The sequence below is a fragment of the Strix aluco genome, chromosome 3 (genome assembly GCF_031877795.1).
Source record: "Strix aluco isolate bStrAlu1 chromosome 3, bStrAlu1.hap1, whole genome shotgun sequence".
NCBI classification, from domain to species: Eukaryota; Metazoa; Chordata; class Aves; order Strigiformes; family Strigidae; genus Strix; species Strix aluco.
In genome coordinates this window covers 10603087-10630822 of record NC_133933.1, presented here as the reverse complement: position 1 = coordinate 10630822, position 27736 = coordinate 10603087, and the positions used below count along the sequence as shown (strand labels likewise).

The window sequence follows — 27736 nt, the reverse complement described above, 5'->3', positions numbered from 1 at the left end:
ATTTCTGTAGAGAGTTTCAGCAACAAGTATTAAGACTTTATAGTTGACGTTTAATATATCTCGTCAGTAGCGTTCTATGATTTGAAGAAGTAGCTCTGTGCTTTGAAAATGTGTTAAAATATATTTTTTCCACATACTGATAGTGCTCCCAGCAGTGTTGTTTTCACATATATAATTTAGATAGCAAATGTATTTTAAGTAATGTAGTACCTTAAATTTAGGATCAGTGGTTTGTTACTGGATTTTGCTTTAAGTTGTAAAAAAAAAAAAAAGAGAAAAACCTGATCTTAGTTACATTACTCTAAATCTGGAGTAACTGTCTGGCAGCTCCTAAGCGATATTTGTTTCTCTGATTAAAATCTGCTGCATGGTGAAGAAAGTTTATTATTTATTGCTGCTTTTTCTTCCCTATTTTGTGTATCCCTGTTAAGATGTTAATTCAGTGTATATAGAGATATTTGTCTCATCATTAACAGATTAGTTCATGCTGATTTGAATCATCGACAGGATTAAAAAAAAAAAAAACCAACCCAACACTTTTAACAAGTTCTTTTGTACATATGATCTGGTATTTTGAAAAAATCTCAGCAAGGTGTACATTGCACTTTCTAAATGAGTTGGCAGTGCTCCTATCTGATAATGAGGTAGGTGTGTTTATAAAACAACTTTTTAGGGCTGACTGTCACGGTAAATGAAAAATTACTTTCCTGGTTCTGTACGTTTTCTTCCCCAGAAGCAGTGAAAACATAAATCAGTTGTAGCTAGCAGCTAATTGCTTAGCACTGACATACTTTAGTCAAGTGGGGGCATCGTTGGTCTTTCACAAATAGGTAATATGGCCAAAAGGATTTACTTGTTAGACTTAAGTGGCTGTGATATAGTAAATTACTTTCTCTATTTTTATCTTAATTTGGGAACTCTATAGGTATTAGGTGCATAAACAGCATGTTTGTTGTTTATATATGTTTTTAATTATATTACATTGAAAAAACAAGTGGGTTCAGTTCTTTCCCTGTAATTCAGATTTTGGATTTATGTCAAATTCTGTTTAATTACATCTAAGAAATTTTTAAAGTGACAGTATTTTTCTGATGAAATGAGCGTGTATTTCTTGAAAACATCAGCTGCACTCAGTATGTTCTCTGCTGCATTTGAGAAACAGCGGTCAGTCTGACAAATGCCAAATGCCTGAAATATTTTATTCCATTTTAATTCTTGGTTTGTGCTAACAAAAGTATTACCAGAAGTGTCAAAATACCGTTTTGGGAAACGGTCATTATTAGCTAATGATACTTGTTAGAAACCATCCTTTGATAACGATTTGCGGCCGAAATTGCTTTTCCACATAGAAAAACTAAAGCCTGGAAGAGGAAGCTCTTTGGGTATGGTTGGAAGTGGCTGTTTAGAAGCACCATGCCGTAATTACCTTTCTTCAGTCGTGTCCTTAAACAGGAAGAGCGCAGCCATAAACTTTATGCTGGAGCCTATATGAGATGAACGCGTTAATCATGTGTCTCAGACACAGCGACTTTGATCCCCACGTCGCAATGGTAGATCGCAACTTGTGGTAAACTCTGCCCCTGCTATGCCTGGCTTTTGATCTAGTCACAGTGTTAGCTTCATTAAAAGTGAAAGGGCTTGTGGGGATGCTTTTCCATGGCTGCATTTTGGGAAATCTTTTCAAGGGTGTGTATCACGGGCTGTGCAGGTCTGTGCCTTAGGTATTTAAGCACAGTGTTTCCACTGGTACAATTCTTGGCCTGTTCTCCTATGTCGATCTGGAATCCCGTATATCTACATCCTTTGGAGACAAGTGCCAAGGGCAATGACTGGAGATAATAACTTGCGATTTGTGTCTTTTGCAAGTTACAGTCATTGTAAACTGACAGCTGTGAAGGACCTAAACTCACATCAAAGGATACAGATCATCTAGTTAGGTCAATTAATGTTAATTCTCATCTTCCATTAAATTCTTTTATCTTCTTTTCTTTTTTTCTTTTTTTTTTTTTTTCTTCTTTCAGCCAAGCCCAATACCAAGTCCTGTTTTGGGGAGAAAGCCAAACGCTAGTCAGTCACTGCTTGTGTGGTGCAAAGAAGTTACAAAAAACTATAGGGGAGTGAAAATCACCAATTTTACTACATCGTGGAGAAACGGTTTATCCTTTTGTGCAATATTACACCACTTTAGACCAGACCTAATGTAAGTGGTATACTCTTTGTCTGCATAAACTAACTCTCATAGAAATATATAACATTTAAGTTTACATAACAATCAAATCCCTGTTCATTTCAGGTATTGAACTGTGTTCACCCTTTTCTTTCAAGCAGGGAACCATCCTTTCTAAGAAAACACATTTATGAATGCTCAAACTTTATGACCTCTTTGCTCTCCCTTGTTGCATAAACAATTGTTTCTCCCCTCTCTGTGATTTGTTTTTCTTCTTCTTAATCTATACAAAGAACTGACTTCAAGATGATTATGAAAATTGTGCCAGTGTTGAAATGAGATGAGAGGAATAAGCCTGTAGCTCTTTGTACGCTGACAAGGACGGATTACCTCCTGGTAAATTTGGTTGTCAAGGCCGGCCTCTAGTCCCTGCCTTAACTTCTTTTTTTAGATGGAAAGCTTCAGGCAATGAAACATGTAATCGGTGTTTGTTTATTTATTTATTTATTTATTCCTTTAATTTTCCACGCTATTAGTTTTGTTGATTGAATTGCTGTGAAATTGCTAGTTACTGTATGATATTACTGTATGTCAAATTTTTAGATTCAGTTTGTTTTAAAACTGCTGCTTTTATCAAATACTGTACATACCCACTGTGCCATTTTCCCCCTCAGTGACTACAAGTCCCTGAATCCTCAAGATATTAAAGAGAACAACAAAAAGGTAAGAACTGCCAGGAAAAAAAAAAAAGACATAGCTTCAATTTTGGCTTCACTGCAGGTTTTTATTAATTTTGGGAAAGTGCGGTTGTTTTGTAAGGTCATAACGGCAGCTCACAGAAGGTATTCAACCTCCCACGGTTCAAATCGGATGCATTATTGACTCTCGTTTGTCATGGTCTTTAACATTCACAACAAGTGCGAAGATGGCATTAGAGTTTAGTATTTGTATGGCCTACATTAACTGTGAAAGCAAAGGAAAGGACTGGCTAGCCTCCTGTAATCACTCTGATTTTTCTAATCAGGCACATAATTAAAAAAAATTAAAAACGTAACTGCTTTTGGTTTGTTGTATGCAAGACTTCACTCTCTGTTGCTTTAACGGGGCTCTGTGCATTGGTCACAGTTGATGTTGCTTTCATGGTGATTTTTGTAATTTAAAGATGAAATTTTACACCTACTTTTATACTGCGCCAGCTGAGTGAAGTGGAAACGTGGGAAGTTTAGGATAAAAAGTGTTGAGACAATACTTTGCAAGTAAACCAAAACATTAGAAAATGGTTTATAGCTTTGTGCTGGACAGCTGTTTTAAACCACTCTTTATACCTTTGTGATGCAAAGATGTAAAAAGTTTCTCTGGAATATACAGGAACGCGGTTTGGGGATCATGTGAAGATGTTTTATTTCTGCTCGCTATTTTAGATGTGTTACAAACTTCGGTTGAGCCCTAGAGACATGTTTAGAAATTATAATTTTTGTGTGAGTCACTGATAATAAAATTATTCCTGAAGATCATCTGAAAATTCTTTTTAAGTAGCTGCCTTCTCAATGCTGTGATTTTATTTTTATACCACTTTAAAAATACTAAATTGAATTGGGATGAAGATATAAAAATATACTTTGAATAAATTAATTAGGTTCAATATTATATAGCAAATATAACTAAAGAGTATCAGATTGTAGATATGTGGAATTTCTGTAAGTGCTTTATTAAAATTAATTTGTGTTTAGGGTAAGTATATTTTCATGTGCCTGCAGACTTATGTGTTAGTCAGGGAGTTACTTGTCTTTAAAGTATTATAAATAATAAAATATCTCTGAGCTGCCGTTATCTAATGAGTGATTTGGCCAATCATCTCTTTTTGATAGTAATACAGGGTCTTACGATGACCTAAGTGGATTATCCATGGCATCACAGTGTTTTCTGTGACCATATGTTTTTGTACTTCAAGTTTCGTTGAGCGTCTGGGCTAATTAAGATGGATTATAAAAAAGAAAGAATAGATTATTAATTAAAAATGTTTGCGGTAGGATCAGTCATCTTTTCTTTATGAAACTCTGATGGCAAACAGTGAACTTTTTAGCCCGTCTCTCTAACAGGATATAGTTCCCAGGACTGAAGAAGTAATGATTGTTGTTATTGTGCAGTTTTTTTCTTTCATCACTTTGCAAGCCTTCTCCTGACAGCTACATTGAGTATCTCAGTTGCTTCCTGCAGATTTATTTCCTGGTCTCACACAGTTCTGCCTGATAACCCTGCGTGCCCTTGGTTGGAGTGAATGCAGCACTGGCAACAATGGCTGCCTATAAATTCCATGCAGATATGTAACACATTTGACAATGATTCCTCCTAACCAATTAAAATAACATCTATGGATGAATAGGACAATTTTCTTTGTCTGAAGCAGCTTTTTTTTTTTTTTTCCCCCCTCCCAGGAAAGGAGGTAAGAGGTGACTGTGACCACAGATTAAAGGTTAACCCATAAGAGTATATCTTTTAGAAGTGCATGACCTTTGTATTTTAATTAAAAAAAAGGGAGAAATCTTAAGAGACAACTATTTCAGTGCAATTGCTGTGTATAATTACACATTGAAATGCAGTTACAAAAAGCACATCATCAGAGTTTCTTTATAACACACACTAGTCATTTGTCAAATTGGTGCTGCCACTGCTGCTGAATAAAAAAGGGTATTTACCTGTGACATCTGATCTTATGTCAGTGGCCAATATGTCAGTGTGTTACATAGTTGGGAAATGGTTGAAATACTGCCTGTGGTGCTTGTGCTGATAGATCCCAATTGATGTCTGTCAATCAGCTTGTCAGTAAATTAGAAAAGAAAAAAAATGAAACTTCATCAGGAGATAGGTAAATACGTTTAGTGTCCTGCATACATATATGTGTGTGTGTGTATGTATTGTAATTTCCACAATATAATTATATCTCTAAAACAACCCCCCCCAACCCCAAACTCTACTACTCCAGATTACATTAACATCAGTCAGAATTCAGATATATTTCTGGTGCATTGTGCTCATTGCAAATTCAAATTTCTGTGAGGAACAAAAGAGAAACCAGGATTGTCTTTAAGAAGATTAAAAACATTAGAGGGATACCTTCCCAGCTGATCCAAAGAGTTGTGGTTCTACTTAAATGTCATATATATCAAACTATCCATACAGCCTTCCCAATAATGTTAGCCAACTAATTTTATGTACTACGTTCATTTGATTATTAGTAAATAATAATGAAAAATGTGTTAAAACTACAGCATACTGCCAGTATAGTCCCTTATCAAGAATAGAAATTTTTCATATTGCTAATAACATGTCCTGCACTTAAAAATGTAAGCTACTAAACTACACTTGGCTGGAGCTTGGAGGGGATGAAAAAAACAAGAAGTGGAAGGGCACAACAGTGTGGTTCTAATAATGAACTTCTGGTTTTAATTACTTTATTGTTTAGAGAAGCTTGTTTCATTTGGGGGATTATTGTGTGGAAATAGTAGTATCTTCTGGATGTTCGATTGGCACTTTCAATTTTTGTGATGCTTTTTTGGGGGGGGCTTTTTTCCAGTTTTTGACCATTTTACTAAAGTCCTCAGTACTTTTGAACTCAGTTGTCTTGACAAAATATTCCATTTTGCAAGGAAGGAGTCACTTTAGAATATACACTTAAACAGAAGAAATAAGAATTACAGGGATAGCATTGAGTCAAATTGGAAAAAATTCCTTACCTTTAAACTGGCAGCCAGATTTTTACAGCAGACGTTCCTGCTCGCTTCTACTATTTGATTCCACAAAATCATAAGCACGTATTTAACTGTGTGTGTAGAGTTGCTTGTTGACCTTGGTGGGATCATGCAGGAGCATAGTTAAACATGCATATAAACATTTCTAAAATCAAGGCTTAGTTATGCCTCTGTGTAACAAGAAGTAATTTGACTTGGAAAATTTACTCTGTTAATACCATGTTACAAACTAGTTAGAAACACTAGGCATTTATAAATATGCTGGAATATCAAGAAGCTCCCAGCTTTTCTAGCAGCGAAGGAGAACCTATCACACGCTGCTACAGAACGTACAATTGCTGTTTGTAGAACTAATGACTGTAAAAAATTTGCGTGCCAATCTAGATATCTAGTGTACTTTAAAAGGAGAGAATCAAGAATAGGTATCGTCCAGAAGGAGAAGGAGAGGGGATGGGAAATAAGTATCTGGCATCAGTGGGAAACTATTGTGTTTAATCCCAAGTGTCACCAGAAGAACTGAGCAGACAGTAAAAAGTGATTGCAGCTGTACTGAGATTATCCATACTCCCAAATTCAATCCTTCTGCTGTAGCGTTACCCATTCTAAAAAAGTGTTTTTCCTGACAACTGTGAAACACCGTCCCCAGCTTCATTTTAAAGACCCTGGGAGATATTCTTAGGGTTTAGTTTTATTAGCATATAAATAAGAAATTAAGAGTATAAAAGAGTTCAGGTCAAGTCATGTCTATGGGCTGTGGCTGCCGTGGACGGCTAAGCCCATCCTTAGATCGTGTCATTCTTCAGATGGTCACTCCCACTACCTTCAGTGTGGGGTAACAGGTTGTTTATGCCACTGAATCAGCACTGACACACTTAATCAAACAACAAATCCTGGTGTTACCTTTGGTCCACAGGACGACCCAGCTGGCTTGCTACGCTCTCATACCCAGCCTGTTTTCTGCTGGCATGTGAGCATTCATCATTCCTGGTACCTGCCATGGCTTAGGCTGCCCACGCAAATCCCTGCACTGCTCTCCATGAACTCTCCTTTCTTCATGCTCCTCATGTCTGTTCAGTTCCACCTCTCTTGTCTCCCTCTCCTCCATACCCAGCCTGATCCTGCTCCTCCAGCTCCGTGTCCCAAGGTCAGGTAAATGACAGCTTCTACCATCTGAGTACTTCCCATTCCCTCCCACCCATCATTTTCCTGCTATCCTGCTCCGTCTGGAGCTTTGTGCCAGCAAATACAGCAGTCATGTTTTCCACTGCTACTCTTGTATCTAAGCACAGGTCTGCTTTTATAAGTGGCATAACAATCTCACATAATGAACCTTCCCAAGAAATGACACCCCACCAAAGACCAGCAATGATTTTAGGCCAAATCATTTTGCACAGGGACAGCCAGAAGGGCTTAAAAATAAATTATTCAGATAATTTCTATGTCTAGATAAATTCTGTGAATCATTTGTTATAGTGATATAAAAATTACTTCACCAAAAATGCTTTGGCAAGTTATACCTGAGCATGAGGGGAAGCATACAAAATTTCAGGAAGATAAATTCCAGCTCTCAGAAGCAGAGTTTGAAAAGCGGCTGAAATGAAAACTGTTTGACCCTTGAGTAGGGAATGACATTGCAATGGGAATCAGAGAGCCTCCTTTTCTCAGAGCAAGTAAAATAACCAGGTCTGCCGAGAGCCGGCCAGGCCAGGCCAGACACACATTCTAACTTGCTGTTGAACATTTACTAGTATGAAAACCAAGAGGATTAAAAAAACCCATAATTGATTTCTCTTTTCTTTCCTTCTTCCACCCTTCTAAAACTAAATAAATTAAGGAAATAGTGTAAAACTGGGGTAGAGTTGAAGCCAGCGATGTGAATTATTGTTGTGTTGTGAAAGGACCGGTTCTTGTCCATGGCTTAAATTTAGCACCCATTTTTGTTCAAAATAGTGTAGGAACAACTGTGAACATTTTAGACCCCTTCAGAAGAGGGTGAAAAGGAACTACAGAATTACTGGGGGAGGAGAAGTCTGAGTGCTTTAACTGAGTGCATCTACGCTAACAGGAGGCCTTTTTAAAGGCTTCCTTGAAACACAATATTGTCTTCCAGGGTTAATCCAGGATAGTAATAATTAATTGTAAATTGAGAAACGGCTTTAATTCTTCAAAACTCGAAAAACCTGATGCACCAAGCCCACTCACTTAAAGGGCTAACAGAAAGAAGACAATGTGGCCTCACAAAGTGGGAGGCTTGCAAACTGTTTAGCTTTTAGAAATTAAAGTGAAGTGGGAATAAAATTCACTGTTTCTTTCTTATAAATTTAATATCAACAAATGTTTTTAAAATGCATTTGTTTGCTGGATTAATGTGATTTATGTCTTGTACCGAGTAATCTGTGGTGGTGTTCTTTTTGACTATCAGGACATAGTTTTTCATCAACACAAATCACTGCAATTACATGACCAGTAGAAGGGAGAAGGTCGATCACCAGTGATAAAGCCCAAGATGGATTAGTGTCATGTTTCTTATATCTTTGTTCCTTATCTTAAAAAGCCATCCTTAGTTGCTTTTTTTCTGGTCCAACTCTTACACTTTTCTTATTTGCTTGTTTCCTACTACTTGAGTGAGAACCATTTAAGATATTGGTAGGTTTTCTTAGTGCAAACAGAAGGGCTTTTAAGTTTCCTGAACAGCTTTTTACTCATGAAAGTGGCGTAATTTTGAGTAACCAAAGAGTTTAGTATAGTATGGTATTTGAGGTGTGTTAAAAATAGTTAATAATAGTTGAGTGTCTTTACTGGTTATATTCTCTCCACCTGCATTACAATGAAGATACCCTGGGAGATATCTAGAAGCCATCACGGAAAAAAGCAATGAGTTGGATGTTGGACTGTGCAACAAAAAATAGTGACTATTGTAATGAAGCCAGAAGAATAAAAAATAATAGAGTTGAACCCATACTGTTCCTGTAATACTGGATATTTTTTGGGCTTGCTTATTATGTCTGAAACTTCCACTTGCATTCTTGAAATGTTACGATATGTAAGAAACTGCCACATTGTAATCTTTATTTTGTCTGTTTTTAAAGGCATACGATGGGTTTGCCAGTTTAGGAATATCACGATTGCTGGAACCTTCTGACATGGTTTTATTAGCGATACCCGACAAACTGACTGTTATGACCTATCTCTATCAAATAAGGGCACATTTCTGTGGCCAGGAATTAAATGTGGTTCAAATAGAGGAGAACAGTAGTAAAAGCACATATAAAGTGGGTAACTATGAAACAGACACAAACAGTTCTGTCGACCAGGAAAAATTCTACGCAGAGCTGAATGACCTGAATCGGGAGCCCGAGCTGCATCCACCAGACAGTGGTTTGGCAGACTTTGCTTCTCAGGATGACTCCGTATTTGTAAATGACAGTGGTGTTGGCGAATCTGAGAGTGAGCACCAGACTCCCGATGACCATTTAAGCCCAAGCACAGCTTCCCCTTCTTCTCGCAGGACTCGAAGTGACACGGATCCACAGAAATCCCAGCAGAGCTCTGGAAGGACTTCTGCATCTGAAGATGCTGGGAAGTGTAGCAGTACAGATACAATGCAAGCACAGCCTACATTGGGAAGGAAGAAGTTACTGATAGCTGACACTTTAGACTTGAGTGACTTGGCACATGTCAGTGATCAAAAAGAGGATGCGTCTCCCACGGTTGCTTGTGAAGATAACGACAAGAAGAGACACCAGAGCTCAGACAGTACCATTGGTTTCTCAGAGCAAGAAAAGCTGGGATATATAGGATCCACAGAGAGCACAAGAGCAGATCCCGGTTCACCTATCACAAAGCCGAGTTTATCTCCAACTTCTAAGCTTGGATACTCCTATAATAAGGATACGGATCTTGCAAAGAAACCGCATGCTTCTCCGAGGCAAACAGAATCTGATTCTGACAATGATGCCAGAACAGCTTTAAATCATACAGATCAAACTGCAAAAACAGCCCAGGTAAGAAATTTAAACTTTCTTCTGCCTGTGAGTCAGGATGGAGATGGTGTTCAAGTTCTTTCTCCATGTTTGTAATTTACATCATATCTTCAGTATAAATGGTGAGGTGAGTGGTGTATTTTTATTGCTGGGTAATAAATACTTTGATTGAAAAGTAGGTGGTGCTGAAAAAGAGCCATTACATGAGAAAATAATTTATAGGACTTGTCCTACTGTTAATCTTTCCGATTTTTCTCCAATTAAAGGAAGTTGTGTTCTCAGCTATCTCAAAGAAGATGGCTCCAAGACTTTTGCCACTGAGTGTAGCAACACCTTTCTTCCAGGTATTGTGTACTGAAGCAAAAACTAGAAAAGGACTTACCAATTCATTGATCCATATTCAAAAACTGTAAAGTTTTGAATACCTTAAAATATACCAAAGATATTTCAAAATCTTGTCTGAGAAACCACACAGCCTTGTGAACATAGCCATGATGGTGAGGTAGAAACTCCAGAATATTAAGTTATGCTGTTCATTGAGTGGCCTCAAGCATGCTACTTAACCACAATATCTTTTTCCTTTCTGTAAAGATAAAAAGTATATGCCCACCTACCTTGCAAATTTATTGTGAGAGTGAAAGTTGAATATTATATAAATGCTGAGTATTATCTGTAAAATGTAACATTTTTTACATATTTTTGTGATATCAGCCCTGTTTACAAAAATGCCAAAGCAGGCTATTAATTTTAGCCCTGTGAAGAGCTTGCTTGGGTTTTGGCTTTGTTTGGCTTTGTGCCATTTGCTCTGATAAGAAAAGAATATAGCCAGTCTTTTGGTAATGTGAATTGTTTCAAATATTTTTATGTTTTTTTCCTGAGTAAGCACCATAAAGATTCATTTTATTGCAAGAGAAGAAGTCCTTAGATGGGTGATAATGGCCAAATATTAGTTCCATAGCCAGCTAATTTCTTTCCTTTAATCAGTGAAGTCTCGTGAAGTTTCTCTTCATCATCATCTTTGTGTACTGGATGAAAAAGGAACATCGTGGCCCATACAGAATAATAGAGCAGAGGAGACAGGATGTCTTCTCTACAAAGGTTTCCGTGTGCAAGGGTGTAATAGGCCGAGGAAGAGATGACTTTAAAGATGGTTCTCTGATGTTAATTGTCTGTGCATTTGCACATGGTAATAAAATCTCAGACGTGAGCCTCAATCTTAACCTTGAGCACTCAGTTGTTGGTTAGAGTCAACCATCTCAAGTTCCAGGTGGTTGTTGCAGGAGCACAACCTGCAACATCTGTCCCAGCTCTATCTCATGTAAAGGCCTACAGACGCATTTTCCCAGAGTCTTCACAGTTGACCTTGACAAAGAAGTTAGCACTTGGGAGTATATATGTATGGGAGCTGCTCATGTTGCCTGTGCAGAAGCCCCTCTTCTGTTATTTCTGCTCTTCAATGTATTCAGTCTTGGGTACAAAGGACTTTCTTGTGGTTATTCATAAATAAAGTAGAAGCAGATATTTTAACAGGTTTTTTGCCTTGTACCTAGCCTCTTTGTGTTCAATTTAAGTTATAAATGATACCCATATAAGTAGCCAACAAAGCATTGAATTTGCATACATATTAAAGTAAATAAGAAAACACGTAGCTTCCATGAAGCCAATTATTTTTTTTCCACAGTTGCAGTTTAAAGGCATTAAGTATTGATAGAAATTAAGTTTTAAGGGGAGGGGAGAGAACTCTTATTTACATTATAAAGGCCTGCCTATGACTTTTTTTTAATTTTACATTTTGATCATCTTTACTTTTCATTTCTATAGAATGTTCTGTCACCTCATGAAGCTGTAATCCATGTGACTTCTGACCTTTATTATATAGGAAGGCTCCTGGCTATTAACTACTGTATAAACATTAAGTACCCTGAGGCTGCCTTACTGTTAATTATATTTCTTTATTTTTAAGCAACGTATGTTGTCAAGACAGGAAGAACTTAAAGAGCGAGCAAGAGTTCTGCTTGAGCAAGCGAGAAGAGATGCAGCTTTAAAGGCAGGGAATAAGCAACTAACCAATACGATCATCCCAGCCCGCAATAAGCAGCTGAATGATGTAAGAAATATTGGCCAGTATGGCAGTTTGCATAGATAAAATTTACTGTATGTGCATGTGCTTTTATGGGGGGCATGTCCTTGCAGAATGTTTCTTTTCAACGTGAATTGCTCTGATATGTCATGTACCCTTAGTTTACTTTTAAAGCCTGTTTCTCCTGCTGTTATGGCCAACAGAAAGATGCCTTAGACTTCACTGGAAGCAGAGGTCTAGGAGCACCTTCTTTGATTGGCACTGCAGTTTCTAATGGAACAAAAAACAAAAGTTACTTGTTAAATGATAGTGAAGTAATTGATGCTATTTTTGATTACTTCTCTTTTTTCAGTTAATGTAAATGCATTCCCTGAGCCTGTGATGTAAGCTACTTGCTGCTTCAGAAGTGTTGTTGCAGTGAATGAAGCTGCTTGTGACAGTCTTGTTAAAGAGTTGATGAAACAATTCCTTTTTATCACCAAAGTTGATTATGCTGGTGAGATGGGAAAGTGGAGCTGGGGAATGAGCTCCAGTGTTGAAGCAGCTATGGTTGCACCTCTAGTGGCCTCCGTGGTGACCTGGAAGGATGCATACTCTCTGGAGATGAAAGCTAATTAATTTTTATGCAAACCTTCATAGTGTGGGTTTTGTGATTCTAACTATTGCGCATTAGAGACTGTACTGGCAACTGAGAATGTAAATGTAACTGAAAAATAATGATACAGAGAAGGGTTTGAATCTTTACTGATTCGCATCTTTCAGAGCCCAGTCGCGACAGGCAGATTTCGCTTTTTACATAAATGGGATCATACAATCAAAAAATGAAGACAGTGATTTACATGTCTCATTTCATTCTCTTAACTGTCTTGGACCCATGCTATACTTTTTTCTTAAGAATTCCTCTTCCCAAACTGACACTTGTTTTTTCTTCAAAATATATTCATATATGCAGACATGTCTTATTTGTATGATGATAACACAATGATATATAAGCAATTTTTTTATTACTTTGTATTTAAGTTTTCCATGGATAAATATATTTTAGTATAAATTTCACTTTGGATTTTTTTTAATTAGTTTTTCATAAAGCAAACAGCATTAGAGGAGGGATACTATAGGCAACTACTCAGGCAGAAACAACTGTAATTAAAGTTGCCTAACATTTTTTATTACAAGCTCCTATTTTCAAAGGTTTTACAACTTTGCTAGTATTTCATTGTTTGAGCTGAAATTTCCCCCCTCAGCTCTCTGCCTCAGGGTGATTTTTTTTTTTTACTTTGAAAAAACCCTGTTCAACTCTCTTTCTGTATTAGGTTGGATAAAGTATTGTTTTATCCATGTCAAAAAATGTCATATGGGAAGAAGTTTCCATCTCCTTGAAAAATCTGTTAAAAACAATCAAAGTTGTGTTAATAGCACAATCTTGTCAGAGAGCCTTGAAGTTCAGAAAAGTTGGTAAATGTCAGTAAAAATTGTCTGTATGGACACAGCACAGCAAGAGCATCTTTTACCGTTGCTCCCCTAGGGATCAGGGCCCATTCTGATGCAGATCATAGTATTGGAAAGCAAAACTTTCTCTTTTAGACTCAAACTCCTGCTGATAAAATCCAAACAGGAGGAAAAGGAGCTACCCCACTGGTATGGAGAGGAGAAATGTGCCGGGTAGATGGCAAGGAGTTTGATAGCAATGCGAAGGTAGACAAAAACGAAGACTGTGTCTAGGCCAGCTGAAGGATAGGAGATGGGGATAGTTTTCAGGGTGAGAGTTAGGATTGCATAGTTCAAGCAGCCAGATTATCCATTTCATTTATTACAGAAGCTGAAAAATGAATTAGAAGCCTGCAGGAGAGGGAAAGGCAGTCTTTTAGGGCCACTCTGCAGATCCAAAGCTTCTTGCTGCCTCCATTAGAAGGTCATTACAATGTTGGGAAGGTACCTTCAACCCCACATACTCAAGGTGGCAGATTCCTTGATTTATGATTTCCAAGCCAAGATTCTTGGGGACTGATTTCTGGAAGTTCTGAATGCACCCAGCTGTAGCCAAGTCATGGAGAACTGTGCTGTGAACAAATGGTCCTGACCCCTCTGAAATCTTGGGCATGCTGAGCAAACAGGTAATGGGCACTCTTGACTTGAGCTGACTGTAACATAAGAACAATAAAAGCTCCTCAGCTCAGAAGGGTGTTGTGGAGATACAATTTTGAAACTCTTAGATATGATAGTGAAGAGTGCCACAGAAATGCTCTGGAAGAAATTAATAATTCTATGTTCAGAGAAAAGTTTAGTGTATTTTAAGCAAGGTGTAGGACAGAATGATGAGGGTAAGGTGAGATACTGAACAGTTGTTCATTCACTGAACATTGTCAGTCATGGCCACTGAAAAAGACAAGTATCCTGTAGGAAAAAAAAAAAGTATGGGTTATGCAATTAAAGACTATGCGAAATGAGAACCAATGCGAGGTTGTACAGCTAGTGTAATTTTGACATTTTCTGACAATTTTTGAATGCTTGACGTACCAAGCTCAACATTCTCTTAATGTGTTTCAGTGGGAAACATGCATTGTGAAAGGGGGATATCTTTAATGGAGGCTGGTACAGTATTCATATCTCTCATATTATATAAAGTTGATACAAAATAATATATAAAGCTGTATATAACATATACATATGTTGTATACGTATGAGTACATGTGTATGTTCTGAATGAGGGTGTATGTTTGCATCAACATATATGGATATAAGATAAAATACTTTGATTTCTGGTTTTCTTTAACATATTTGATCTTCATAGAGATGAGGCATTTCCATTTGATGTGGTTGTGCCAGTTTACTCCAGGTCATTGCTTATTTGATTGTTAGAAAGTAGTACAGACTTATTTCTATTCAGTGTTTTCTGGTCATTAAGGTTAATAATAATAACTTTGACTCAAAGCAGTGTTGTATGTGTCAGTGTGCAGTAATGTGTAGTAGTGTGTTATCGAAATGAGAGCTATGATAATGAGAATCAACATTTAGTAGTGGGAATTGGACTAGGCTCATTTTTGGGATGGATTGAGAGAGATTCAAAAGAAAATGCTTTAAAATAGGAAGATCTAATTTTAAATAAGAAAACTTTAAAGAGATAGTCCAGAGCCAATACTTTCAAAAGTAACTCTTGAAGTTTGCAGTTGCACCTTTTTTGATACCTTCACGAAAAGATCTTTAAGCAGCCCAGTCTTTCAGAATGTGTGCTGAAAATCAGTCAGCCAGCTAAGCTAAGCCTGCAGAGTCATTAGTTTTTTGAAAACCTTGTCTCATAGGTGTTGCTGTTACCACTTTACATTTGTCATATAAGAGCTATGAACCGGCGTTTTCTTAGTAAACAAGTGAGAACAATATACAGTGCGTGGAGTTGTATTGCGGCTCCAAAGGAGGAAATTTCCAAGTGTGTTCCGTGGTCATAAATACGGGTTACTTGGTGCGTGCTTGCCTGATTTGTTTCAGTAAAAGTCTTTTTTTAAAAAAACAGTGTTCCTGTTTCTCCTCTAAGCATAGAGCATAGACCTGCAGTCTAAGCCTTACCCTTCCTCTGGTAGAATCAATACTGTGTTATTTTTTTTCAGTAGTCATGTACTCTGGGCTTGCTTTTCCTTTTTCTTTTCTTTTTTTCTTTTTTTTTTAAATTTTTCTCTTTTTTTTCCTTTCTTTTTTCCTTTTTGTTGCTTTTTTCTTTTTTTTTCCCTGTTTTTTAATTTTTTTTTCCTTTTTCTTTTTTTTCTTTTTTCCTTTTTTAAAACCTCCATTGTTTCTGTATTGACCACTAACTGTCCTCTTATGAAGTACTGACTGTTTTCCCATGACATGTCCATTCTCTTGTCTGTTTACCCCTTTTTCTTATGTCTTCTTTCTTGCTGCAGGGTGCTTCCATCTTCTCATGATTGTGATCTGGGGTTAGGCCCATGTCAGTATTCTCACTTGCTTTACTTTTTTTTGTGTTTCTTTTTAACTCAGAAATTGATGAAGTTGTGGGAGCAGAAGATTAAGGCACTGAATTTGCTCGGATACCTGTTAACTCAGTCCCATTTTCCTCTGAATGACGTATTTCTCACTGCATCCCAAGCTGTATCCTCTTCCCCTTCTTTAGTTTGTGTCGTCTTGTTCTTTCTCTCTCTCAGACTGTATTTGCACTGTCTGCTCTGGCCATTTGAGCTTCCCTTCTCCTTTTTAACTTCTTTTTAATACCCACTCTCTTTACTCTTTCTTCCCTTAGACATCTTCCCTTTGCGCCTCCTGCCCCATCATCTCCCATTCCTGTTCAACCCACCTGACTTAGTCCCATCATTCTCTGCTTGCTTCCTCTATTTGTATCATATTAGCCCCTTTTCTCCCATTTCTTCGCTACTTGCAGCATGGTAGAGGTTTTTTCATTGTTAGGTCTGCTCTTTTGATGCATCTGAGAAGTCTCCAATATGCCAGCTATATGCATGCCAGCCTGTATGGAGGTATGTAAGCCTGTAGGCGGGTATTTGAAGTCTAAGAAGAGACAGCATTGATCAGAAACTCCTTGAAAACATGCTCATGGTTTGGGAGGATCGTAGATATGTCCTTGAAATTGATACAGCCTTTTGGAGATTGGAAGAATTAGCTTAAGAGCTCAGTGAACAGAGTTACTGATCCCCTCATGGATCCCTTTCTCTATGGTAGTTTTATAAACAGCTCAGCCTTTCTGCTTGCTTTCTTGATGTGGGTGTGCATGTAGTGACTCTTTTACGAGATGCTTCTGTCATTTCCAATCTGTAATCACTTAGCTTTTAACCAGGAGAGCCTTTTTATTAGCTTGCTCATTTTTATTTAACTCACCTTTTCTCATGATGAATATCACAGAGCTAGAAGGGACATATTTGCTCCCACCAGCTGCTGTGAAGTATCAACCTGTAGTGATGGTTGTTAGCAGCAGCAGCTTGACTGGAATGCAATATTGGAAAAGGGAGGAGACTGAATATGGTCTGTGCAACCTAACTGACAAAGGGGCAGGCCAGAGGGGACCACAACGAGTGGAAAATATTCAGGAGTCAAAGGGCTGAAAGGTCTTTCCAGTGGGGAACCTTCACTTGCAGAACATGGAGGGGAATCCATAATTCTTGAATCTCAGCCTAACTCTGCTGTCAGCAAATACCTGTGAAGGCCATTGGCAAAATGTTCATCTTACTCTCCTTTAATGACTGGTCCACGTAAAGAATGGAAATTTACTGCAGCTGCCATTTACTCTGTAAACTCAAATGGCTATGGTTATGGAGTCAGCATGATTACAGAGAATGGAATTAGGAGTGAAGAAATGCACAGGCAACTTTAATTAACCTCCTTTGTGTATATGCATTATGATGCAGTCTTTAATTATGTGATCACATACTGTTTTCCCCAAAGCAATTGTGTCTCATTTAGCTCAGAGGATTGAGGTAATGTAGAAGGCTGTTTGTCCAGAGGACCTCTGTCCTTTTGGTTGCAGGAATAGGAAGGTGTGCAGCGAATGAAGCAGGGATTGCAAGGAGAGAAAGGATGAGGTCATGGTTAAGGTGCTTGAAAGAATTAAATGTAATGCTGCCTTTGCCTCAGAGTTCCTGATCAGTGCTGCTAAGTCCTTTGAACCAAACCTCCTCTGAGTGGTCACTAATTGTGTATCCTTCCTTTCCGGATTGCCATTTGAGGAGAAGATTTGATTTGCAGATGTATTGAGCATCCAGGTCTGTCAGGGAGATTGGAGCTCTGCTTGAGACATATAAAGGGCTGCGTAAAGCTTAGTATACTGAAAAAAACCCCAGGTAATAGGCTTCCTAAGGTGAGCACCCAGTGTTAGAACCTTTTAGCTGGGTCTCTGTCTCAGTTCTCATCCAAAGAACGTGGTAGTAACACCACCATGGGGTGTTGCGAGAAGGGAATGTGATTAATGCTTTTGAGGCACTTAACTACTGTAGTGATGAGCACTGTAGAAAAGCCCTTGAAGAAATTAATAATTCTGCCTACTGAGCAGGATTTGAATATTGTGGAGTAAGGACTAGTGCTACGTATTGATGGGCCAACATATTGAACAGTGAAAATAAACCAAAGTATTGAACACCACTGGGTAGAGCTCAGATCTGGGCTGAAGATCAAAGGACAGTAAAAGGTGGTGCCACGACAAGACTCTATTCTAAAGGATCCAGAGCAGGATGAAAATTAAGATTGTGCCCACTAGTTTTATTTCTGGCATCTCCTAAATCAAATTCTTTTAACTTGTTTTTGTAAGGTAGACCGCTTTAGCAGGGAAAGCCATATAGCATGGAATTCATTAAAAATAGCGCTCATCTGGCAGAGGATGTGTTTTTCTTCCTAAAATGGGCCACTGACCCTTCCTGAAGTTGCTTGGGTTTTGCATGAGCTAAGGATTCCTCCTTGGTGAATTTCAGTGCAGGACTGGGCTACTCATATGGATTTGGCCAAAAATTCTGCATATTTAGGATCTAGCGTAGGTTCTGGGATGCAGGAGTTGAATAGGGTGATACCCAGAGGGAATCGCTCTGTCTTTTGCCTCTTGTGAAATAGGAAAATAGTAATTCTTTCTTCACAGAAGCATTCAAGGATGACTACACTAAAAATTGTGAGGGACTCCATTTGGACAATAAGTATTTAAAACCAGATTAATACAAACTGAAGGGGTGTTTTCAGAGAGGAATCCTGACACTGCTGCTGTGCTTAAATGCAACTGTTGCTAGCCTGTTTTCTGTACAGAGAAAGGTTTGGTTTTACTTATCTCTGCTACCATTATTTCATATTTAGTCAAGCTGAATGACAGCTATAGCTGACTAAATATTAAAAAAAAAAAATAGATTTGAAAGAGCAGTGGGGACTATATTCAACTTTTATAGTAGAATTTGCAGATAGAAAGTACTTCACCAAAAAGCTGTTACCTCCAAACATGCAAACACTGTATACAGAGGGCAGCAGCAACTGGCTATGCCATGAGATTGTTTCTCTCTGCTCAGAATATTGCTTTTTATTACTCCCTTGCTCAAAGGACTTGTTGCAGCTGTATCTAATTCATATTTAATAAGCTCTTTCTACTTCAGGTGTCAATCTGTTTTGCCCATTACTTCTCATTTTCATAAATATTTGAGTGCAAAATGGTAACTTTTTTTTTTGCATCCACAGTAGACTAGTGGAAATAGAAGTCTTTTTAGAAAAGCTTCAAAAAGTGACAAAATCTGAAAGATGAGTTTGTATACTCTTAATTTTGATTGCATACATTTGCACAGATACAGGATATGCCAGCTGCAATAAAATAAAACTGAAATATTATTTTAAATGCTCAGAAAAAAGCTTTAATAAATGGTCCCGTTTATTGATCATGTCCTGCAACAATCTGCTACCCCTCTGAGCTAACAAGCTTCTAACTGTCCTGCTCTAATATGCGACCAAAAAGTAAACTCTAGCCAACATGACCAGAAGTGGTACAGAATGCAAATTCACACTAGACAACAAAAATAGGATATTTTAATTTGATTGAAAGATGCCTTAAACTCAATTGGCATTGCAAGTATTCTCTCCTCCAAATATTTTAACAGGTTCTTGAAAATGAGGACCGGATAGCTTTATTCAGTAATTTCTACATGAAATCCCTACGTCTCTTGCATTAGGAAAAGCATCTAGCTCATCAGTGAGGGGTTTTTTTGTAGTCTCCTCAGTTGGGCAAACAAATGTCTGTGATTGAGGTGGTAATGTTAATTCATGTAAGGAAAACACTCCCAAGTTATTCCCATCTTGTTTTCCTTAAAAAACAAAGAGAGAAAAGCTGATCTTTATTAATTAAACATCTAACATGAATTTATTGAGGTGTAGGACTTTGCAGATGGCAACCTTGGTCTTTTAATATTAATTGGAAAATATTGATTGAAAAAAGACTAGTCTGTCATGCTGATAATTGTGACCAGATTTAGATATGATCACTAGATCTTCGTGAGATTACACAGAAGCAGTTACCATCTAATTGGTAAAAAGATTGAACATTATTTTGGTAATCCCTGAGCTTTGGTAACTTATTCCCTGTTGTTCATTTATATGTCTTGTCTGTATGCCACTATAAAGTGGTTAAATATGGTTTAAGCTGATAAGACTATGCTGTATAGTATTTACATTTCATGAGCATTCCAAGTTTTATAGCTGTTTTAACAATATACTTTTCTTTAAATGAAGGTTAGACCTGCTGACTGAACACTTCAAAACCACAACTGGACTGATATTTACTTCTTTATAACGACATGCTAAGGTTGAGATAGCCTGATCTCATTTCCTTGATGGCAAGAACAAACAAGTTGTTTTATTTAACATTACTCAATACATGAAAAAATAAAAATAATCTGTAACTTTCCAAGAAGGTTCTACATCTTTTGCCTTCGTATTTGATCTGTTTAAGCACTTTCTTACTATGACGTTGTGATATTTCAGAGTACAAGCATACTGCTGTAGACAACTCCCTGATGTAGCTGGGAAAATAAATCAATTAGTGCAAGTAAACTAATTTCTAAGAAGAATTAGTATGCACTGTCATTTTTATACCAGGAGGGATTTCATGAATGAAGTGTAACCTTTGATAATGCAAGACAAATGTTACGCAGTTTGAGTTTTAGATATAAATGCTTGAGATTCTCAGCTGAATTTTATTGCTGTAATTTCCATAAGCTGTATCTGTTTGCACCACTTAAGCATCTGGCCTGAATATATAAATACACAGTTATTTATTATGTGGATGTAAATTCAAGGTGCTGCACGCTTTGCAGCCGTAACATTAACTTGCATGCTCACAAAAAATACGCTGTTTATTAACTGAATTTTAAGATCGTCTGAACAACATTAGTTCAAAAACTTAAGCACCTTCTATCCATTTATAAATATTAGCAAAAGAAGGTATCGGTGTTTCAGAGCTCTCCCTTTGTGTCTGAAGCAAGACCCGGGTTTCTCAGTATCTGGAATGCTTTTTTTCTATTGCTGTTAATAACTGTGGATGCTTTCTGTGTGGATGTTCAGTACACGCTGTTGTGAATCCCAGGATGATATCGCCATTACTTAGAGCTGTATTTTGCATTGCCTATTCTGTTATTGCTCAGCATGCACAAGGGTAGAGTTAAAATCTTTATTCATTTCATTTAAAAATGTTTCTTTTGTTCTCCTTATCATGTTCTGGCTTTCCCAAGGATATATGCCTTGAACGAAAAGTCACATGTGCATTACTAATTGTGTGCCATTGTATTTACAGTTCCTAGTGGTGGCACTGTGAAGCTACTAATTCTTTTGCTTCACTTGATGTAAAATAATCTGAGTGTCTTTGATAGCAGTGAAACAGTATTAATTGTTTTGTACATTTCTTGGTCACTCTTCTTAGGTGGTCTTCATAATCTATTAGAACTTTCAGCCAGATTTTTGTAATGTCATGCCTCCAGCGGTGATTAAATTGGTAATTAATGAACAGTCCTTGGCAACATAAACCACATCCCGTTAATTTTCCCTTTTGAGTTTTTAGAAGTTGTCGTCTCTGTCAGAAAGCATTGCGCCACCTTGCTACGGCCCCTTGGCATGAAACCACAACGGCTTGATTTTTTGCAGCCATTAGTAGATCAGAGCAGTAATTTCACAGTATTTTGGTCAGGGTAATTATAGTACCAAGTACTGAGTAGAGTTGGGAATTCACACAAGAAGTCCAGAAATACCAGGTGAGCTTCCTTGTGTTCACTGGGACGTTATGATTAGTTTAATTGGGCTTTGTTTGATTTCAGCCGCAGAGACTCTTTGTGCCACGGCACTGCAGCCACTTTCCACTTTAGTGTTTCTGACCTGCATTGACAGGAACTGGTGCAAAAATGAGCTCTTTGAAGTGGGACTCTTTGGAGTGGGCAACTAAAAAAGGGGGAAAGTGATGTGTAAATAGTTTACTGTAGCAAAGCTCGAAACTGGACCGAATACCCTGCGTTTTGCAGGTGATGTGATTCAAGATCTTTTGTATTTTCAGCCTGAACGGATAATATTTCTGCTATGTTCGTGCAAATGTTTAGTAAATTACTGCCTTTAAAAACGCAATCCTTTTTTAATCGGTGGCTTTTACACAGCACCTGCTGTTCTACCTTCCTTTGAAGATACAGTCATTTCTCCCATCAGAAATACTGCGAATTGTCTCTTTAGTCCTGCAAACAAATCTGGGCAAATGCATTAATGAGACTGCAGCTGCACTTAGTAGTTCGCATGTCACAAAATAGTAGGTAAAGGCATTCATACTTGAGTGACTGACTATAGGTGTAGCAGCCTTCAGCAGTACATTGTGCACATTAAAGTTTAAATAGTCACTTGCCTGTTGGCTTCTGAATGAAAGGACTGTCACTGGTCACTTCTCCTGAAGCCTTAATGAAACCAAATAGTTTGCTACGAGTTTGGGCCTAACCATTGGGGTGTTTCATGCAGTCTTGTCAGTTGATGTTCATGAATTGACTTGAACGGAGATCAAAGTGTTTCTCAAAATGGAGAAGCGGGGAGAGAGACAGCTCCTTCAATTGCACCACAAGAGCTAATCAAGCCATCAGTTCTTTATGCACTCTGCATGCCTTTAGAATTTAATACCCAATGGTTTGTCAGGACAAATTGAAATTCGGGGCTTGGAGGTGGGGGGGGGGGAATCTGTCCTCGGCCCGCTGCAAATAAAATACGCTCTTCACTCTTTTGGAGGCTCGTTCTGATAAATTTTATAATTTAATGTAAAACTGCAATGTTGATTAAATATTTGGGGTTGGGGGAAAAAAAAAGTTAAGGTAAAGGATTCAGTGGGCATTATACACCTTAGCACTGATTAAAGATCCAGGTTTAAAGTGAAAGAGAAACTAATCTCAGCATGATTTTTTTTTTTTGTTTCTTTGATTGCTAATGAACTTTTTTGCTGAAACATTTTAAATTGGATTCAGAAGATAGTTTTTTGAGTGTCAGTTAAAACAGAGTCATGTGAAAATGCCTCTCTCCCTCCCTCCTTCCCTCCCTCCCTCCCTCTCTCTCTTTTTAATTGATATGATTTAGGCAGACGAAAATGGTAAGGAGGATTTTTCTATTGCAGAAGCAATTTTTAAGGGATTTAGTCTTATTTAGCCTGAAGGTCTTCACACTAATGAGAGCACTTAAGTTACGTCCAGGCGTTGATTAGACAGCTCATCTATCAACTGGAGCATGAGAATTTGTATTTTAGGTACCTTTTATACATTATAAATCTATATGCTTTTTTTATTACTTTAGACTTTATTTTCCCCAAATTTTTAATTACCTTCTTTCACATCCAAGGTGGCTGTAATGCAGCTGACAGAGCACAAACGGGAACAGGGAAATACTCTATATTTGATGAGAAATAATATCGAAACTGTATCTGCAGAAATTGACGTGCTGAATGCAAATTGCTACCCAGATACCTTCCTTAAACTGCCACAAGCCCCCTTAAAGTCTAAATACATTTATTCAGGGAACATGGAATTATATATATTGAAAAATGCCCAACCACCACCACCCCAAAAAATTGTAAACGCTCACGCTGCCTGTAGGTTTTTTTGCCATGTTTACAATACAGTATCGTCTTAATTATTTTCTGAGCCATTCTGAAAAGTATAGCTTTTGTAACTTTTTGACATTTCAGATTTAAAAAAAAAAAATTAAAACGTTGCCACCAGCTTGCACTATGAGCAGCCTGTAATAACAGTTAAAAAAGCTTTCTGAACTATTTGACAAGATTTCTTAGTGCTGAGGCCATATGCTGTAGCCTTTAAGCTATTTCTTCCTATCAGTTTCATTATCACCTGCCTCTGAGTCTCCAATATCATCAGTAAGCACATGCAGAATCATAATTATGCCATGTACAAGTTCTTTGATAACATGTACAGTTTTCTTCTTAATTCTTTATCAAATGCATTGATCGTGGCATGTGTGCATTGATCCAGGTCCACCATCTGGCTGTGTGTGATAAGCACAGTGGCATCTTTGCATTTCCACTGTCATTCATTGCGCTACAATTTGGCTGCAGGGGAGTAGTGGCTGGGATTAGCCCTGTTCTGCTACTTACTTGCATTTTAAGTTGACACCTCTACAGCGGCTCAGACCACATTACAAACTGAAACACATACGCACGACTTAGTGATGTGACACTCCTCAATAAGCTTACTCCACTAGCTACTCAACAATCTGTAATTGGATTTGTAGGAATAACAGCAAAAGATTTCCTAAGAATTGCTGGGGACAGAAGGTGAAGTTTTCTCATTATTGGCAAAAGGCTAGGTATAGATCCTAGGCGATTGGTATTTTCCATTAAAAAAAGCTGCCAGCAGTTTGCAGGACATTTTCAAAAAAACCCAGCAAAATAGGATCCAGGGAGGGGAGGTGTAGGCTTTGCACTTGTTCTTTCCATTCTCATCACACACGAGCAGACTGGGATCCTGCCACCCTCCCCCAAAAATTAAGAGAAGGGGGTGGGGGGAACCAACTTTCGGAGGCACCCTGCAGCCTGCTCTGCTTTGTTCGGCTGGGAGTGAACCGGGAGCATTCCTCAGGAGGGCACGTCCTCCTCCTTCGGCGCGGGGTTGCCCGCCCGAGAAGGAAGCTTCCCAGGATGGCAGTCTGAAAGATGCTGCTCTCCAGCTTACGCATCCAAAGACTTGCCAAAAGTCTTTGTTTCATAATGCCACTTTTTTTTTTTTAAATTATAAAGTCAAGTTTACACAAGACAAAATCCCTTAAGTGGAGCTCGACAAATGTTGACTCCTACAATGAGTAAGCAACTTCTTTAACTTCTGTATGTAACTTGGCTGTGGAAAAGCATAGAAAATACCATCCTTAGACCTACTGATCTCAGATTGGATGTTATGCCCTGTCTGGACGATGGCACTATTTCAGAATATTTCTCAGTCTGCACGCTTGAGACCTTGTTTGTGGGTAATGCCAATAGCATTGACAATCATGGTGACAGACGTAACAAGCTTCTGGATCCCGACGCCTTAGGTGATTATTGTCCTTAATTATACTTCCCAGATGAGGGAGAGCACAAACTTGCCTAAGCAGAGAAAATTCCAGGGAAGATGTTAGTGGAGGGCTTTGTAGCTGCTTTTGGTTTAGATCGACTTTCTCGATGATCTTTCTTGGGAGCCCCGCCGATAGGCAAGGCTGCCCTCGCATTGTTTGCTGGGAGAGCGCCTCGCTCTTAGTGTCGGTGCGGGCGAGCAAGAAGAGAAGGAAAACAGAAAGTGTAGTTGGAGTTAGACATTTCAGCCCGTCCTTAAAACATGCCGTAGAGCCAAGTGCAGTGTGAGATAGAAATGCTTGCCTTGATCGTCACGTAGATGTGCAGCTCCTAAAGGGTTAAACGGGTTAAATCTTATTTATCTGAATAGAACTGCAGGGCTGTTTTGCAGAATGCTCTAGCACAAATACCTATGGTTCACTTTGACGTTACAATTTTTTTGTTGGTTTCTTTACTTTAAATACTTGAACTGTTAGACCTTTTACTTTTTTCTCTGAGAAAGATGTATTTGTACCAGATTAGAAAAGCTAAACTGTTTCTTTACATTGAATAATCAGCCTGTCATGACAAATCTATCTCCTTCTGCATGAGTAGGTGCCAGTTTGACTAGCTTCTTTTAGGCTCACACTGGGTTTTAAGCTGGATCCATGTGCATGACTGGCAGTGCATTTGTTGGGCCAGATCTAAGGAGCCAGAGAGCGTTCAGCTCCTTTTTGCCTACAAAAGAGCAGCCAGACAACCAGCAAGAGGCCTTGGATGTAGCACAAGGTGATACTTACTTAGTCAGCCATTCTTTTTTTCAAATATATATTTTTTTTTCATTCAGTAAACTAAGAGTTTCTCAATTTCACAATGACACAAATTAAATTATCAGTGGATTGTTTTTCTACAGCCAGCATTCTTCACACCAGAAATACTGTACCAAGTGAATTGTAGGTTTTCCAGAACAACATAAATTATATTTTAAAAAAAAGAAATAAAAATTAAAAATTGCTGGCTAACATTTCTTTAAAAATAACTCCTAGGTTTAAGGAGTTGTCTTCCATCTTACAGCCACACAACCCCATCTTGTTGTGAATTTTGGGGGCTTTTTTTTCTTAAAGGGGACAGCTTTCTCAAGATACTATTTGTGATTCTTCCAGTTTTAGACTTTGGGCTACTTCTGTTTTCATTCTGTCTTCTCATTTGTCCATCAGTGCCATAGATTGTAAGCCAGTAGCTGCTTCTTTATGACAAGTGATTTGATACTTTTTATGATACACAGTCATGAAAAAAATATTTTCAAGCTACATATAGTTTACAGGTACTAAGGTAGCTGCTGCAGAGCCCAGGCAGAAGGCAGAAAATAGCTAAGATGTTTATGTCTTTCTTTGGTGATCACTTCCTACAACCCGACAAGCCACAGAAATCCAAAGCCAATTCACTTTTGTTTATGTTGAGTGTCCCCTGCTTAGCAATTCATATTTTGCTGCTACCTGTGTATTTTGAGCTCTTCTGAAACGGTAGTAGAGACCAAACATAAATGTGGTCCCCAGGGTGATCAAAGATTTAATCTGACCAGATGGGACAAACTTGAGAAAGATTTTGACTTTCCACTCTGTTTTGCAACAAGAAAGGCTGATTTTTTTTCCCCCGTCCTTTCTTTGTTAGAAAAGGCAGAGATCAGGCCATCCCCAGAGAAATGAGCAGGTGTGGCCATTTACAAGCATGTCTGGTTATATTATAAACCAACATAAGAAAAGTTTGAAATGGTTTGAAAAGATCTGCTAAACAGTTTTAATGTTTCATCCCAAATCCTATTTACTCAAACAAGAGCCGATCAAGGTCACAGTAAAACCCAGCCTGCCCAAACCTTTAAAGCTCATGTAATTTTATTTTTTTATTTATTTTTTTTATTCTGTCTTCTCTACTAACTGAATAGGTACATTTTGGTAATCCTTGCCTCTGGACAAGCACAGAAGTCTTTTTCTTTCTGAATGGCTAATAACAGAGCCGTTCTTCCTGTCTAATGATGAAAGAGGTGGCAGTCAAGTTCTTTCTCTTAGATGTACTGTGCAGTCAGGGCAGACCACGGACAATTTTGAAACCTACAGCTACGGGAATCGCTCCCCCTCATAGGTACAATTCTAGTTTAATTTTATTGCTGTGGAGTATCACTAATTTACCACTTTTTTTTTTTTTCCCCCAGTCTATGGACACAGTAAAGAATTTTCTTTTTAAACATCAAATAAATGCAGCTCACAGGATTATATTTTTTTATAGGAAGATGATAATACATTATCAGACTTCTGGTGTAAACTCAGTTTGGATCCTCCCAAAATTCTGCCAAAGGACGACTGAAAATCCCTGGCAGAGGTGTGGGGTTTTTCTGAAAATGTGAGAAGATTGCAGAATTTTTAGTGATTTAAGGAGATGGGTTTTATGGGGGTGGATTTTTTTTTTTTTCTTCTCCTGCAAGACCACCACTCTCAATATTTTACTGAGTTAATCAGCTCTCAGCTTCTGCTGCCACCGAATGACATCGCTGGATGGGTAATGATCTCAGAAACTGCCCTGCCAGTGTTTCACATTTGAATTCACCTTCCCAAATCCACAGCATCATTTTTGGCCAAAGTAATGTCAGTCATTGCCGTCTGTGGCAAGTACAAAAAGGACCCCCTAATGGCAGCCATTTTTATTTGTTTCTTAAGATCCAAAGGCTGCTGAAAGAACAAT

The 27736-nt window shown here is 38.1% G+C and overlaps 1 protein-coding gene across 7 annotated transcripts in view; it reads left to right on the top strand.

Annotated features, from left to right (window-relative positions):
- EHBP1 (EH domain binding protein 1) overlaps positions 1-27736 on the top strand; it is a 227345-nt gene that overhangs the window by 143195 nt on the left and 56414 nt on the right. For all 7 annotated transcript variants that reach the window (XM_074817315.1, XM_074817312.1, XM_074817311.1 and 4 more), the window contains 4 exons: positions 2022-2200; positions 2842-2890; positions 9006-9920; positions 11863-12006. In XM_074817315.1, coding sequence (XP_074673416.1) covers positions 2022-2200; positions 2842-2890; positions 9006-9920; positions 11863-12006 — 1287 coding nt within the window. The remainder of the gene's footprint in view (positions 1-2021; positions 2201-2841; positions 2891-9005; positions 9921-11862; positions 12007-27736) is intronic.